General features: G+C 43.7%; 1 protein-coding gene and 1 long non-coding RNA gene across 3 annotated transcripts in view; one reads left to right on the top strand and one right to left on the bottom strand.

Annotated features, from left to right (window-relative positions):
- LOC135397250 (uncharacterized) overlaps positions 1-16281 on the bottom strand; it is a 37922-nt gene that overhangs the window by 8638 nt on the left and 13003 nt on the right. The window contains exons 1-2 of one of the 2 annotated variants that reach the window (XM_064628698.1): positions 2188-2287; positions 673-916 (exon numbers count right to left, since the gene is read on the bottom strand). In XM_064628698.1, coding sequence (XP_064484768.1) covers positions 673-861 — 189 coding nt within the window. In that variant the 5' untranslated portion in view covers positions 862-916; positions 2188-2287. Of the gene's footprint in view, positions 1-672; positions 917-2187; positions 2288-16281 lie in introns of those variants that run through there. The other variant, XM_064628697.1, reaches the window with a different exon arrangement.
- The window catches only part of LOC135397261 (uncharacterized), a 95859-nt gene that overhangs the window by 2978 nt on the left and 76600 nt on the right, over positions 1-16281 (top strand). Inside the window, exon 2 of the long non-coding RNA XR_010423620.1 lies at positions 15511-15568. This is a non-coding gene — a long non-coding RNA (uncharacterized LOC135397261). The remainder of the gene's footprint in view (positions 1-15510; positions 15569-16281) is intronic.

A 16281-nucleotide genomic window follows, 5' to 3' on the forward strand; every position in this document is an offset into this window, starting at 1 on the left:
AAAAGATCATAATATTCATTGTTATTATTCAGTAAATCAGTGTAATCAGTAAATCAGAAATCAATGGCTGGGAAAAGCCTAATAAGTAAACAAATCATAATATTCATTGTTATTCAAGTGCGACAGCTGTGTTATCAGTAGGTAATGCTGTTCGAAAACTGCCACTCGATGGTATTCGTGCATGAAATAGCTTTCTTTTTTTTTTTAAGTTAAGAAACCCGAGATAAGAAGTAATGAATAACACGCAACAGAAGGTGAAACACAGCATACGGTATCATGTAGTATTTAAAAGTAGAACCACACATACACAGTAATTTTTTGTTACACTTTTCGGTGTGCAAAAGGGGGTATTATTATTTTTTTTTTTTGTAAATGAACATTGTTTTTTTTCCGTAGGGTGAGCTGAAAGGCCCAATAAAAGTGTCGAAAAATGCGTTCGCAAAACACCAGTCTGAAACGGTCTTACATGGCATACAATCCCGCTGAAAAGAGTATGCCGTTTGAAATCATGCGTTTTGTATAGAATGCATTATTTAGAACGCCTCCTGTATAGTGTAAAAGTTGCGTCATAAATGTCCGTGCCATATAGGACACGACGTTTACACTCTGTACTAGGTAACAAGAAGAAAACACATACGATAAAAAAAGCTTAGCAGATAACATAGTACGTACCGTATAACCTCCGCAGAAGAGCTCGTTATCGTTGTAATTCCTTTCTGTCTTGAATCCGTACCTCCACATCGAAGATCGGGATGGCGGTTCGATTAGCCGGCCGTGACCTTCAACCCTATTTGGTACATTGATGAGGAGCGTTACCACGAGTGTTACCGCTGGCAACCCGACGACTAGTTTCGGAATCATGGTGTCCAGACTGGAAGTTCCTTTCGACGCTAAATTTGGAGAGTCGTAGTCAGTGCTGGAATGAATGATACGAGAAGGATCAGTGAATATCGGCATGCTGAATAACGTGTTGTCTTATAGGCACAGGGAAATTTTGCACGTCATTTGATTAGAGAGTTGATAGCGATAACGTAAGACTGCTAGCCCAACAAGTTTGAAACACTGTTCCAATCGTGGAGGGGGACCTTATTCGTTTCTGTTGGTTCCGCAGCTTGCAAGTATTTCGTCAGTCAAGGATTTAGCTGAAAATCCAGTGTCGCCATCAGTACCGAAATCGTATGCCAGAAACACTGGAAAGATTTATACATCCGAAAAAAGTACTCGAATGACGATATCCTGCTCTACATCAAGGATCCGGCATTCAGTGGCAGAGGATGGCAATGGTACGTTTACTAAACAACGCGGCGCAGCGTCATACTGACTTTTGAACTCGCAGTCCGTGTTCATCGTCGAATTGCCCCATAAGATTTCAGTCGTCAACAGTTCATGAATATATATATATGGAAGGTCCCATGCAGCGCTACAATCGCCAGGAAATAGGCGCTGTTACACTAGCAGATGCCTCGCGTATCGTGTGCGTACAGCGCATCGTCCAGCGAAGTCCGTCGCAAAGCACTAGCGCACCCCAACAAGACCAAATGTCCTCAGGATGTACGAATAATGTCCCAACGGATTCGTACGTCCGATAGATATCTGAGGGACATCCATCGGACGTACGAACCCGTTAGGACATTATTCGTACATCCAGAGGATATCCGGTGTTGTTGGGGCATAACGTACGGCAGAGCCGAGAAGAACGCCGTACGAGAACTGTCTCCTATCTTGCGCTGCCCTGTACTGTCTTGTACTATATCAGCTTCGCGCTGCGGCATGCCTTAATCCTGCCTCTATCTGATGGTATGTGCAATCGGTGGCATCCGTTCAGAACAAAATTGTGATTTCATAATTGAAGCACAAAATCAATACAATCGATCCATTGGCTTGCACGTAGTAAATATAATCACAGGGCAGACATTGCAAATAAACTTTCCAACAGAACAGAAATTAATATATTTGGTAGGTGCGCTTGACGAGGCATGACCCCGTGTTAAGAAAACACATGAGAATAAAATTACAATGATTGTGACGTCTCTCCAGAATGTTCATTCGAGATGTCACATAATATTGATACCATTAACGTTAAGATTCGCGTCCATAATACTAACGATCATATTATTAATAATTAGTATCAAGAATCGCGTCCAACAGAAAGAAATACGTAAGACGGTTAAAAACGTGCGTGTATACCAATTTGCAGACTAGTCAGGCAAATCCTATGGCACAGGAACGACTCAGGAATATCCAATAGCCGAGTCCAGCCTTCCAGTTCGACCCACAGAGTCAGAATGACAGATGGGAGGTGCCGGCGTTTCGCTTTTATCCGGCCGGCTACTTCTATTTTGAACGGAGCGGGCTAATACGCCGGAAAAAGTGTCGGAGGTCAGAAAGCCGCGGCGTCACTTCCGGAAGTCCGTGTCTGACGTCAGGCGCGGCGGCTTTTCGAAAGCGAAACTGGGCCGCGCTGCTCTCAGTGATGTGGTATGGGAAAGAAAAGGATGTTGCGGTTGGGTTTTTTTCACTTGGAGCATCGGAGAAGGGCTCTCTCGCTCTCACTTTGTTTTCCTGCTTTTTAAATTTTGTTTTTATATATCGTGCGTGTTTTGTTGGATGGGAAGCTAAGCTGAGACTGACGTTTCAAGTAGGATTCCATTCTTATTAACGCAAAGCGACCTCGCGGAAAGTGAAGCTGAGGGAACCATGTGTTTCCTTGTGGGCGAAATATACCTTGTGACACATTTGGCAGTAATTTCATAGTTGTGACTGATATTTGTCTGATTATGTGCGCTTTGCACGTAAGAAAAGCAATGAAAAACAATATTATATGCAGGCTGTCAATTGTTAAAAGCTACCAGCATGCCGCTTAGTTCATTTACTACTCATTTAACCGTTTTTATTCGATCTGCCATGTACTATGTCTACGTTACTGCCTGTAGCTACATATTAGAGCCCGGAATTACTAAAAAAATACCCGTCAGCGACGAGTCAATGACGAGCGTTTCTTGTTTGTGTTTTCCTTTTTCGTGGCTCTAATATGTAGTTAAAGGCAGCAACATGGCCACGTATCAGCTGAGAAACTGGAAGCAGAAATTAGTACATAATAAAGGAAATAATAACTAGTTAAACAATAAGCAAAACGAGCTATTTAATTCCACTCGATAAAAACACCACTTTTGAGTTTCTCGCCGCGTGCTGCGTCTGCGTGTATACAAACTCTTTCTCTCTATCTCTCTCTCTCTCCTCTGTCTCCCTCTCTTTCTCGTCTAGTGACGAATTACGGACATTCCTGGCGAAGGACGGCATCCGAAGAATGCGTTTGTGCTGTACCGCTTAAAGACTCGACGCGTGGGAAGAAATATATGTGCGCTCCAATATGGCATTGTTTTTTTCCTCGCGCCGTAGCTGTTATAGAGGGCGCTTTCTGTGTGTCCGGGATGTGAGTGGGCGAAGTTGGTGAATCCCTGCTGTTCCTATTCTTTTTTTCTTTTCTTTTTTTTTACCCTCTGGGAGGTTCTGAATATAGAAAACTGCCCAGGAAGAAAGTACAGGGTAACGAGGGTGAACAAAGAAAAAAAAAAAAAGAAAAGAAATGATAACAGTCCATATCGTTTTCTCTGTGTGCGTGTTTCTGTTGATCTAGTACCCGTTGTTGTTTCAACGTGGGGGATATCGTTTATTTCGTAGAGGGAGAGAAGGTGAAACCCACCATAGGTGGCTAAGGGGGTTTAGTATAGAGGCGAAGCACACCCCCTTTTTTGTTTTGATTCCGTGTTAGCACCGCGAAGCAACTGTGACTGTGAGCAGCGTACGATTGCGAACAGATGGAGAGGGGAAAGCAGGAATGAGTGGAGGACAGGGGTGTTAGTATGCGTCCTGGGCCGACTTCAGGGGGGAACTGTGCCGACATTCGTCTGGAACGTCTTCGGAAAACCCAGGGAAAACCTCAGACAGCACAGCCGGCGGTATAGGATTCGAACCAAGCACCTCCGAGACTTAAGAACGACCTGCGAAACACACTACCGGTATACGATACGACAAAGAAGTCTGTCGAATTGAAGTTCAGCAACGCGACTGTCATATCTTCATGTTTTCTATTTTTCAGTCAATCAATGAATCAGCAACGACACCACTAGCTTGTCACGTTTGCACGAGTCGTTGTTGTGAACACCATTCGATCCAGTAAAACTCGCTATCGAATTTCTGTATTATATCTTCCACGGTCTTAGATTTCACTATCGCTGGGCAGGTTCATCGAAAAGCGTTTCGTAATTGATCAGTTAGATAAGACTAAGTAGCTACCCTTTAGAGACTTGATTTCTGAGGACCGAGGTGTCAGTTGGAAAGGTGCAGAGAACTCCTTTAGAAACACCCGACCGCGCGTTGTGTTTCGAATAATGCGCGCTTTTGTGTGGCTTTTTTTTTCTCCGCCCGAGAAACACCGGCGAAAAACAACAACAAACAAAAAAGTGACAAGACACGCTGTGGTCGAGGCGCGCGGGCGCGTTCCCATGCGGCGTTTTGTTTTTTATTCATTGAGTATAAAAATATTAGATTATAAAAATACAGCACACGGCCGCCAACAACATTCAAGTGGTTTCATTCACGTAGAGTGTCCGGTCTCGGTTTTGAAACCTTGGTGCCCGTCAGTTACGACAACCATGGTAAAGGTCACGTATATCATGTACCGTATCAGTTTATCGCTATACCTCGACCGGTCCCAAAAAAGAGCCGCTATAGACATCAGAAACGATCGCTGTACCTAGTACTACTTTCACGTCCTACCACATATTTCAAAATTAGCTCTCGGGACAGGTTGAAATTTATGAAGACGAGTGGAGCAACATGATAATGTCGACGCTCGTTAGAGACGGTCGAAATAATGAAACACATGTTGGGCGTTAGCCGGATCGGTTCCACGAAATTCCAACTCCACTGTCCCGAGGCCGGTTCTCAGAATACAGCTGGCGCGCATAAGTAGAACTGTATACGGCTGCATTGCCTCTGTTTGAACGCCTATCTCGCATCTCAGTCTGATATTTTGATCCTTTATTTATCGGGACCGCATCGCGAAACTTGTCCGCACTTCAATTAATGCCTTTTTTTTTCATATATGTATATATATATTCGTAAATATATCTTAACCTTTTATTAAAACGTACTCCTTAATTCCCATCCCGAATGGAAACGGCTTCTTAGAAATTGTTCCGCTAATGTTCCCTATTATATGCAATGGTGCCTTGGGTGGTCCATGTACACTTTCCTTCTTTCCCTCTTTCTAGTCTTTTTTATTATTATTATTCGTTCTACTGGATGTATTCCTGTTGTACTGGAAGTGTAATTAGAACGTTCGAGAATGAATTATGTCGTGAAAGGTGCACATGTAAGTGTGTACATGCACGCGATGAACAGTGTTGAGTCGCCAACGTTATTCCTTACGTACGCGAAGGCGTTACCGCACGATGCAATAAAACGCGCTGTTATTACGCATGTATAGTGTTCACGTTTTCCAGAGCTTGCTTCTTGTGCAGGAACTGCAGGAGGTGGTTGAACTCTGCGCTCTGCTCGGAAATTCCTCCGAGGATTTCCAGATTTAAAAAAAAAAAAGGAACATGTGAGAATGTGGAAGTGAAAGCGTCCTCTTCTTTCACTGGTGATACGCGTGCGGGTAGATGCACGCGCCGGAAGTTCAGCGGCGACTTCCCGTCTTCCATTCACTCGCGTGCGTTTTACGTTGCGCGTACGACATTATACTCCGAATACGTGGATGGTGTCGATTGGCGTACCAAGAAGCGTGCTACGTTCGCAAAAAAAATCGTTTCAAGTGCAATGCTCTCAGTGTCAAGGTCAAGGTGTTAGTGCCGCGAAACGACTGTGGCTATGTGCGGCGTACAGACGCGGACAGATGGAGAGAGGACAGCAGGAAGGTGTGGGGGACAGGGGGGGTTAGTAAGCGCCCTGGGCCGACTTCAGGGGGAACTATATACCGAAATTCGTCTGGAATGTCTGCGGGAAAACCCAGAGAAAACCTCATACGGTCGGGGCCGGGATTCGAACACGTGTCACCTCCCGCCCAGTCTCGGCAAGGAAGGCGATCATCCTACCCACAATGCCACGCGAAACTGGTCTCGGGAAATAATGCACATTTCTTCCAGTCCGCTGAGCGTCTAAGGGACAGTGCTGACACCAACCAACACTAAAAAGCTGCTGTCCTATAGGATTACAGTGAACCCCCGTTAATATGACCCCCGATAATCTGACCATGTACTTTACGACCATACTCCTGAGGAACAATTTAGTGAAACCTCTGCAAATCCCCCCCCCCCGTTAATATGACAATTCCGCATTATGACCAAAATTTTCGGCAACGACCATGGTCATAATAAAGAGGGTTCACTGTACAGTGAACCCTCGTTAATATGACCCCCGATAATCTGACCATGTACTTTACGACCATACTCCTGAGGAACAATTTAGTGAAACCTCTGCAAATCCCCCCCCCCCGTTAATATGACAATTCCGCATTATGACCACAAATTTCGGGAACGACCATGGTCATAATAAAGAGGGGTCACTGTATTTGAAACTTCAAATAGGCACACAAAATATTTAATTGAAATTAAAGGACAATTCGATAAGTACATTTGAATTCTATCGCCAGCGGGCTATACTCTCCTGTGACATCATTGTCCACTATACTTCCGACTTCTTTCTTTTTCTTTTTTTTTTTTGCATCGTGAAGCTTCGAAGCGACAGGTACCGCATAAAAGCTGTTAATTATGCACCGGTTACTTCGCAGATCAATGCTATACATAGCTTTTACTTCGGTCGCACATCTTTATGACGTCCGTAAAAGTAAGGCCTATACTCGGTCTTGCGTCACTCTATAAAACCGAGATCAGACGTGTACAATTTTTTTTTTATTATAAACTTCCTGGAGTGAAATCCTGTAGCGTAGAACATTAGCATATGACGAACCAACGGGTTGTACTTTTTATCCCGCAGCTGGTTTTCATTTAATGTCACTTTGATGTCCCCTTATTTAATGGCCGTGCAGTAACCGTTATATTGCCTACGGAATCCGCTGGTTTCTTTTAACATTTTCATCATCATCGGTTAACTGTGAGTGTGCATTCGACTGCAGTATAGTCAGAAGGTCACGTGTGCCAACAACCACATGGAACGTTTTACGTACGACGTTGCAACCACACCATCATCCAATTATCATTATTATATATCGCTATCATCAATTATATTATTAATCATTATCAATTATATCATTATCATCATCGCCCAATACTGGGGAAATATTGAAGGCGTGTAATTTGATATCGCCTGTGGAAGATATTTCAGCAGCGATAGGGAAACACCATGCAATTCACAGATACGATGCGGGAGAAGGCCTCCCTCACACGCGCACACTTCCGGTGAAGGGCGTATCAGTGATAGCGATAACGATGGACTGACTCAGTGTAAACCTGCTCCATATCAGTTGCTGGAGATAATGTGGAGTTTCCCTGAGGTGGTGCAATGAATAGGGCGCACGTGTTGTGAAGTCACGTACGCCTATGTACGGGCTCGAGGTCAACGATGATCTGGGTTAAGATTTACTACTTCGACATTTGAAGTCAATTCAGGGGACGAAGCTGCTAAAAATGACCAGTTTGAGACGTAAAGTTAGAGTGCTTCTGCTTTATCCCGTGTTGCGCTTAGAGATGCGAAGCCCCGGTAAAAATCCGGAAATTTTTTTGGGGGGAATATGTTTTTTCGTTTTTCGTTCCCTCGTCTCCGGAAAATTGCCCCAAATTTCCAGGCGACAGAATTCGAAAACGTAAATTTTCGTGCCTTCGATGCGTTCCAACCCGCCAACAGCGCCTTAGGTGCCTCTAATTCGCCAACAACCACCAACTTGGAGCTCAGTCTTGCTATTCCAAGCGATCGCCATCGCGTTCACATAATGTCGGAGTTCTGGCCGGAGTGGACGGGTTGTTCCAATTACCTGTCGCTGAGTAGACAGCAGTCTCATGGGATGCTCTGCTCCGCATTTATGCCTAGAGGGTGAACACTACTAAAGTTTCTAGCTCATTGTATATGCTGTGGCTTGGACGGCAATGCTTCGACTCAGCAGAAACCGCGTTTGTTTCCATTGTTTCCAATTTTCCGGAACCCCCCCCCCGAAAATAACAGTTTTTTTTTTCGAGCGATTCAAAATTTCCGGAAATTTTGCATCTCTAATTGCGCTCACTACGGCACACATCAAAAGAGCCCCCAAGTGGTCGAAATTATCCGCAGTTCTATCCTGCGGCACGTGCAGCATGCCACCACACAAGTAGACTGACTCGCGTTACGTGTAAATCTACTCCCAATTATTACGGCTGCCGTGGGAGTCACGCGGCTTTGTTGTTTTTGAAGGGTGAATCGCATCTGAGAGCGCCTTATAGGTTCCCTTGGTGTTCCCTTGAACTGTACGAGCGTGAATCGCATAGCGGTCGCTTACTCGGCATTCTCGGAAAAGAAAAGGAGTAAATTGGAAAACAGCTGGGTCTTCTACGCCCATATAGTTTCCAAGTACTCCTCATTTGACTCCCCCGAAGTTGAAATTTATTCCCTAGTACAGCAAATATAGTTCGTAAGTTTCCGTGCAGGTCGTCCCGAAAGGGGCCGTATGGTTGTGACAATGCGTCTAATCCCCATAAAGACTAAAGAAAGAAAGGAGTAAATTGGAGAGCAATTGCGGCTCCCCTACCCCCATATATTTCAATTACTCTTCATTTACTCCCCTGAACTTGAAATCTACTCCCTAGCACAGCAAATAGTCCACTAGAAAGGAGTAAATCGGAGAGCAATTGTTCCCCTTTTACTCCAACGAACAATGTTACTGTTCAGTTTTACTCCCCTGAACTTGAAATCTATTCCCTGGCAGAGCAAATAGTCTACCAAAGAAAAAAAAAAAAAAGGAGTAAATTGGAAAGCAGTTGCGACTCCCCTACTCCCACAGATTCCAATCACTCTTCATTTTAGTCCCATGAATTTGAAACTTACTCCCTAGCACAGCAAATAGCTCGCAACTTTTCGTGCATTTCTTCTCAGAAGGGGCTAACGTTGTGATCATACGTCTAGTCCCATAAAAGACTAAAAATACTCCTGCTTATCTTATACAGTGAACCCTCGTTATTATGACCATGGTCGTTCCCAAAAATTTTGGTCAGAATGCGGAATTGTCATATTAACGAGGGTATTTGCAGATGTTTCACTGCATTGTTCCCCAAGAGTATGGTCATAAAGCGCGTATGTCAGATTATCGGGGGTCATATTAACGAGGGTTCACTGTATAGTATTCAAGAGAAGATCAAAGTGCGCGAATCCTTCGGTGCGGGTCAGGTGGTTCATCCTGAACAGCCATTTTTTTTTTGTTCTTCTTAATCAACTTATCCGCCCCTCAACAGCGGGGAAAAAAATAAAATAATAATAGAAATAAAAAACCGGATACACAGAAAAGTAGTCCACTACGGATTAGAGTAATAATAAACACCTACTTTCTCATCTTAAGAACACGATTACAAAGATAACGATAGCAGCAAAGCGCTTACCCTCAAGCACCGAGACGCGCAGAGACGATGGAATCGGCACAAAACACTCGTACTTTAATAAGCCAGTGGGGGAAATTCCGGCCCTTATATGTAGGAATGGTTCAAAATTTACGACAGAGTCTTCCGGTCGGTTTCGACGCGGCGTTGTGCGTCAATGTTGTCTCTTTCGCTGAAGTCAACATCCGCACGGACTTCGACGTTAGCCCCAGTGTAGCGTATGGGAACGCTTTGGAATCACCCTGTCGGAAACGCTATACAAGAACAACATCGCTGTATTGGGTTGAATCCTGACATTTCCCTTGCGTCGTTATCGTGCTTAGAGCCATAGGTAGTAATGAGGTGTGTCGAACATATTAGGCCATAAATGATAATGAGCAAAGTATTCTGTTTTCTTATTTTGGGAGAGGGCAGGGTGTAACTCCAACTTGCCATTTCGATGTAAGAAATAAAATAAAAATAAATAAAAAAGGAAGGGAGATTTGTGGGCGTTTACGAAGGAAAATATGGAGAACATGATTTGTTTCTGGAAAGAGAAACGAATGGACAGCTTATCAGAAAGCACACGTCTCACCGGTATTGAGCAAATTATGTCACTCGTAGCAAAAAAGAAAGGGATAATGCGTGACAGATAAATTGAAGAGACAAAGAAACGTGATGGGACAGTTAAAAACATAAAAGAAACAAAAGAAAAAAGAAAAGAAATAAGAGTTGAACACGTTCAGAGATTTCAATGAGGAACCGCAGGTTGCAAGACATCGTTTATAAAGTCGACCTTGAACGCACACCTTGGCTAAGGTCTGACATATCGTATTAAAAGTCCTGCACCGCGATTGATTCTAATCGGTTTAATAGCAAAGCTTTCTTTCTAAACACACTGCGGGAATTTGATTGAAAAGGGGTAGGGACAGAGTTACTTCTGGATCTTCTACGCCCTCACCTAGGTTACAGGTTCAGTCCGCTTTCCTTTTAGAGCGAATCCTGCTATAACGAACACCCGGATATAACGTACAATGTATCTTGTTTTGTTTGTTGTCGCTATATACCTACATTATTAACGTATGTTAACGGTAACGTGGAGCATTAATGTTACTGACGAGAGTGCGATGTCTACGTATAGCGTAACGCTAGCGCACTGGCTGCGCACCTAACCTGCAATCACATAGGCGTTGATTCGGTCCCTGCCATCCTTGAGCTCGTCAGCACAGTTCCTGGTGAAGTCTGCCCAAGATGCACACCAACCTCATCGCTTTCTCCACTCCTTCCTGCTGTCTACACCTGTACAGTGCTCATAGCTACAGTTGTTTCGTGGTGCAAGCACGGAATTCAAACGCAAAATTATTAATACGGCGTTATCAAAAATACACCGACAAACGGATAATCCTTCCAAGCTCACGACTTCCGCGTTGCAAGGCCAGTTATTGTTCGATCTCTTCACGCGTAACGCAACACAAAAGCCCTCCTGCCATACAATATTTGGACAATACCCTCAAAAGGAGACGCCGCATAATTTTTCACGCCTCAATCTCGTCCAGACCAGGAAATTCGACGCGAAAAGAGATTCTGCCGTTGAACCGAGCCCCGTAAAAACGGACGTTCAAAAGTCACGCAACCCTCAAACCGTTCGCCTTTTCTCCGTAACGGCGCCACCATCGACGTGTGCGTTGTATTAACAATGTCTCATCTACTTTTTTGTTGCAGAGACAGACACCGGTTTTAACTTCTAAGAGGCGGTGCAATGTATCGTATCAATCTTGCGTGCGGTCTTAACAGGTACTTTTTCTTCGCAAGACGTTTTTTCTTTAAAGTTATTTTGCGGTGTACACATATATAGAGAGAAGTTTTATTCAAAGCCAAGGTCTTGAATGTGGTGCATTCAGATAGCGCAGCAGGATGTGATGGGGGGTAGCGTGTCGCGAAGACATTTCCTGTTTGGCGAGTCGCGGTCACGTTAGTTTCGGTTTGGTGCGGCAGAAAGGTTTCGTGCGTAGCTCGTAACGTTTCTTCTCTCTCTCTCTCTCTCTCTCTTTTTTTTTGTTTTTTTTTGCGGGCAGGGGATACGCTGTTTTCAAGGTTTTATGTTATTATATATGCGTCACTGTTTCGGTGTTTGTCTTTGGAAACGGTTAGCAAAATCAGAACCCGGCTTCGGCCCCAGATTTTTTTTTTATACAGTCAAACTCCTTTACAACGAAACTCAGGGGACAGCAAAAAGAAATTCGCAGTAAAGATATTTTCGTTAAAAATGATGTCCATTATTGGACCTATAGGGCTCCAGCGGGACCGCAAAAAAATTTGCTGTAGTTCGCTAAATTCGCTAAAAAACGTGTTCGCTATAAAGGAGTTTGACTGTATTCCGTGTTAGCGCCGCGAAGCAACTGTGGCTATGAGCGGCGTACAGACATGGACAGGTGGAGAGAGGACAGCAGGAAGAAGTGCGGGACAGGGGGGTTAATATACGTCCTGGGATGACATCGGGGGGAACGGTGCCGACATTCGTCAGGAAAGTCTTCTGAAAACCCAGGGAAAAACCTCAGACAGCACAGCCGGTGGTAGGGATTCGAACCCACCACCTCCCCGCAGTCTTCAACGCTAGCTGGTCACATATTAGATGATAAAAAAAAAGGAAGAATAAAATTGGTGGATAAGCTATTAACGCCCCCGCTTACTCTTTCGTACGTTAATGAATAAAGATGATTATTCAGATAAACGAAGAGAGAGAGAGAGAGAGAAAAAAAATCTGACCTCTATGTGTATCTATTTACTACTATCTCACTTCTGTGCATCTATTTTTAGTGTAATATTAAACAAGCTTGCCCTAGCAGTCCCGTACTATATACTGTGTGTTTATTGCTAAACGTCGATGGCCAATAAATGTCAAATGTCAAAACGTATTCATGGTCTTTGTCCAAAGCAGAACAATATGTCCGTACTCTAGTCTATGTGATGTTGATCTCGATTCTTCATACAGTTTTCTTATCTATCTTATCACCGCATAGCTTATTGGTGGACCAGCATAGGAATTATATTTAACCCTTGGGGTCATGAACTGCATGTGACGTTGTTAGTCTCTTCATTTTCCTTTCTTTCCTTCTTTTTTTTGCGTTTTTTCTTCTGCTTTTCCGTTTTTATATTCCCCTCTTTTTGAAGAATAGCAAGCCGGCTCTTTGCATGTCTAACCTTCCCTTTCTTTTTTCTTATCTTAATATATATTAAGATATCTTATCTTAGGGGGATATCTTAATATATGCTCCCTCCCCTGGGTTTAAAGAGATATTAAAATGCTGTGCTGCCAAAAGGTAGAACGTTATGTTACGGCGATTAGATGGGAACTAAGCGATTATCAGGTTATAACGTACGATAATGAAACTAAAGCTGATAACAACACCGACGGCACAACTATCGGACCAATAAGGTCAGAATACGAGTAAGATATATCGTATATTCTATATAAAAGCCTGTCGAGTTTTAAAGTTCAAAGACCCGTTTATAGTGTCTCGACATAACGAATTCTGAAAACGCACGCTGGCATACTAACCACACGATCTAAAATAAACCACAGCTAGCTCTTATCTCGTTTACTATCTATTTTTTTCTCCCCACGTGAGGTGTATGCTGAAAAAACCGTTTATCTGATCTTTCTATTTTCAGTTCGTTTTCCTCCTGAAAATTATTTTGTCCTATCCACCAGCTTTCACTCGAAACGTGACTCTAACGCTTAACGCTATGCGGTTTAAGGATAAGGACATCGCGTGACACGGAAGCCATGCTCGATATGTCCTTCTTCGTGGTTCAACGCAATTTTGGAGATTCGAAGGTGTAAATCATCGGGAATGAAAGACTTTTCAAATTGAAAGGGCACGGAGGTCTTGGTATCATGTTTTTGTCTGACGAAGTTGCAACATCAAGCTCCTTCATTATTGATTCCCATTAATCACTGTATAATAATGGGTTGTTTGACTGACGGAACGGTGAATTGTTTGAATTCCGTGTCGGCTCCATGAAGCCACTGTGGTTATCCCCGGTGTCAAGGTCATCGCAAGGTCAAGGGAGACAGCCTGTTCATATCTCAGTGCGGGTTCAGTTCTGTGAGGATTGCCACTGCGTTTTCCAACATATTCTTCAAGCAGGTGTCGGAGTTGGCCGCGAAGTCGACCCAGGATGCAACACTAAACCCCTTTGTCTCACTCTCTTCTTTCAGCTGTCCTCTCTCAATATGTGCACCTCTGCGTATCCTTCATAGCCACTGTTACTTTGAGGTGCTAACGGAATAAACAAAACAAACAAAAACGAAATGATCGATTATATTGCTTGCGAGGAGTCAAAGGAATAAAAAAGGTGATACGGCGCGCAGACTTTGCGCTTGAATAGGCATTTGGAAAAACCGGCTTTTTTTGTCTGCAGAGCAAAAAAAAAAAAAAAAAAGTACTCGCCCCCCTCATACCGGACATATAACAGGTATATGGTATAGCAATCTCTCCAGGAATATTCGTAGTGCTCTTCAGTTGATAACAATATCAGATTCCAGCACGAAGCAGGCCTAGAATGCAAAATAAAGCTACAAAACACGATAATCTTCGACCCGTACAAATGTCGAAGTGGTAACGATAAGCATTCAGGTATTTCTATCTTCATGAACAACCCTATCTTCCGCATATTATGACTCCATAATCGGGTGGGCGTGGCACTATGGCTTATGGCACTGTAGCTTTATGGCCCCCTTAAAATGAAGGCACTAGCAGATACAGCAGTCTTTTCCCTCTTCTTTTTTTATACACTGCGGTTTTATCGATTAGGTATTTATTCCGGGTAATTTTATGCTGCATTTTCTCGCAGAAGCAGGCGTAATTCGCACCCAACACTGAGGTCGTTTCCGGGGTTTCACGCTGTAGGGAGTCAGGGTGCTTGGACGGGATGCTCCTGCTACCACTGTTGCTCGACTGCTTAGTGACAAAGTGGAATAAAACGGCCAAATCCTGTATGGGATCGCACAGGGTTGCCCTTGGATGTGTGAGAACGAACGCGCGAACTCGATATTATCATCTTTAAAAAGAAAAAAAAAAAAAAATGCGGAAGAGCTTTTTCTTCGGCACTTTTGGAAGACCTTGCTTCGTCTATTGACATGCCTTGAATTGGCTTTTGATCTCATTTTATTGGTTTTGTTTTTATTGAGGGAGACGGAGGAACGGGTTTTTGTGTGCGGAAATTTTTGATACATATTTTTAAAAGTGCTTTTTAACTGCCTCCTTTTACTTTGTGTTTCGTTTACGTTGCTAGTATAAGTTTTTTTATTGATGCACTTTTAGCGGATGAGTCTCGTCATCGTCAGCTTTTTATCAGCTCTTTTATGATTGGCGTAGGCGGAAGATGATAAGAGATATGACGTCAGGACACATTAAATGTCGCTCCGGTTGCTGAGTAGGACCTTTATATCGGGTCCATATTTTTATGATCTCCCCTCGGAGGCGCTGCGGCCTCGCTCTTAACAGAAATAAAAGACCTCTGCTTGATTTTGATTTTGTTTCAAAAATTTTGATTACTTTCGACTCTTCTTTTGGTTTCAAGATGTGTGTGTGTCCCTTCTCGTCAAATGCGGACGAGGCTAAAGAGATAGCGCGGTTAGGTGGTTAGATAAGAAGTGACCGGCTGAGTTTCTCATTTTCCTGTCCTATGTTGACAGAAAAATGCCTTTGCCGTCGCATATGAGATGGTCGGGAATTATAAGTATGATAAGAAAAAGAAGTACTAATCCTCAACGGTGGGTGAAGTTTTGCAGCACCCCCACTGGAAGGAAATCGTTACGTTCTTTTTTGCTTTCCTTTATTCCCCCCCTTTGAGTGTTTTTCGTGGTCAGAGCCTGTTGATTGGTCCGGAGCGTTCAATCAACGCAGCGAGTGGGTGATAACTGATAATATTTTTCATCTTTCAGAATGACGCCAGCCGTGACTAACTCGATTGGATGTCAACTGGTTGCATCATAATCAGCTGTAAGTGCCTGTCAGATTCACTTTTTGTCTTTGGAGGACCTGATTGTTACGCGATCAAAACCTATTTTATCGAAAGAAGAGAGGGCGAAAGGGCAACATTAAGATAATTTGGGTTTGAAAGAGGAGAGAATTTCATCGGGGTTTGGGGGGGTTTTAGGGGTCGCGAAACAACTAGAATCATGAACGACGAAAAAAAAAAAAGAAAATAAGAAATCGATCTTTGTATTAATTTTTGCCCACTGGGGGTTCTATAACGCGACATGAGCTCTCACCACCCTGTATTTAACGCTCCCTACGGATGACGACGTGTCGGAGCCAACTCGTACCATTTGCACCAATCCTCAGGTCGAAAGAATTCGTCCACACACCTACCGCTGTGGCGTTGCTCACTATCATGGTACTGTCTCGACGTAGAACCGCAAGTTGTTAGAATTCTAGCTCTAGTGTGTTTACATTGCGCATGTCTTGTAATGTGTGCAAACTCATGTTCTGCACATGCGGAATGCGCTATTTCCTTGCGTACGCAAGACGATTCCGTAGGCAGTACTAGCACATTAGTGGGTTTTAGTGCATCGTACGCTAACCCCTTTGCGTGCGCAAGGGATAGCGTTGGTGGTTCTGCGCACGCGCAAAACATATAGAGCTTCGCGCATTGCGCAGCACCATCGCGCTATCCCCACCATCGCTGTCCCTTGCGTACGTAAAGCCGATAG

Source organism: Ornithodoros turicata, chromosome 6, assembly GCF_037126465.1.
Source record: "Ornithodoros turicata isolate Travis chromosome 6, ASM3712646v1, whole genome shotgun sequence".
Lineage (NCBI taxonomy): Eukaryota > Metazoa > Arthropoda > Arachnida > Ixodida > Argasidae > Ornithodoros > Ornithodoros turicata.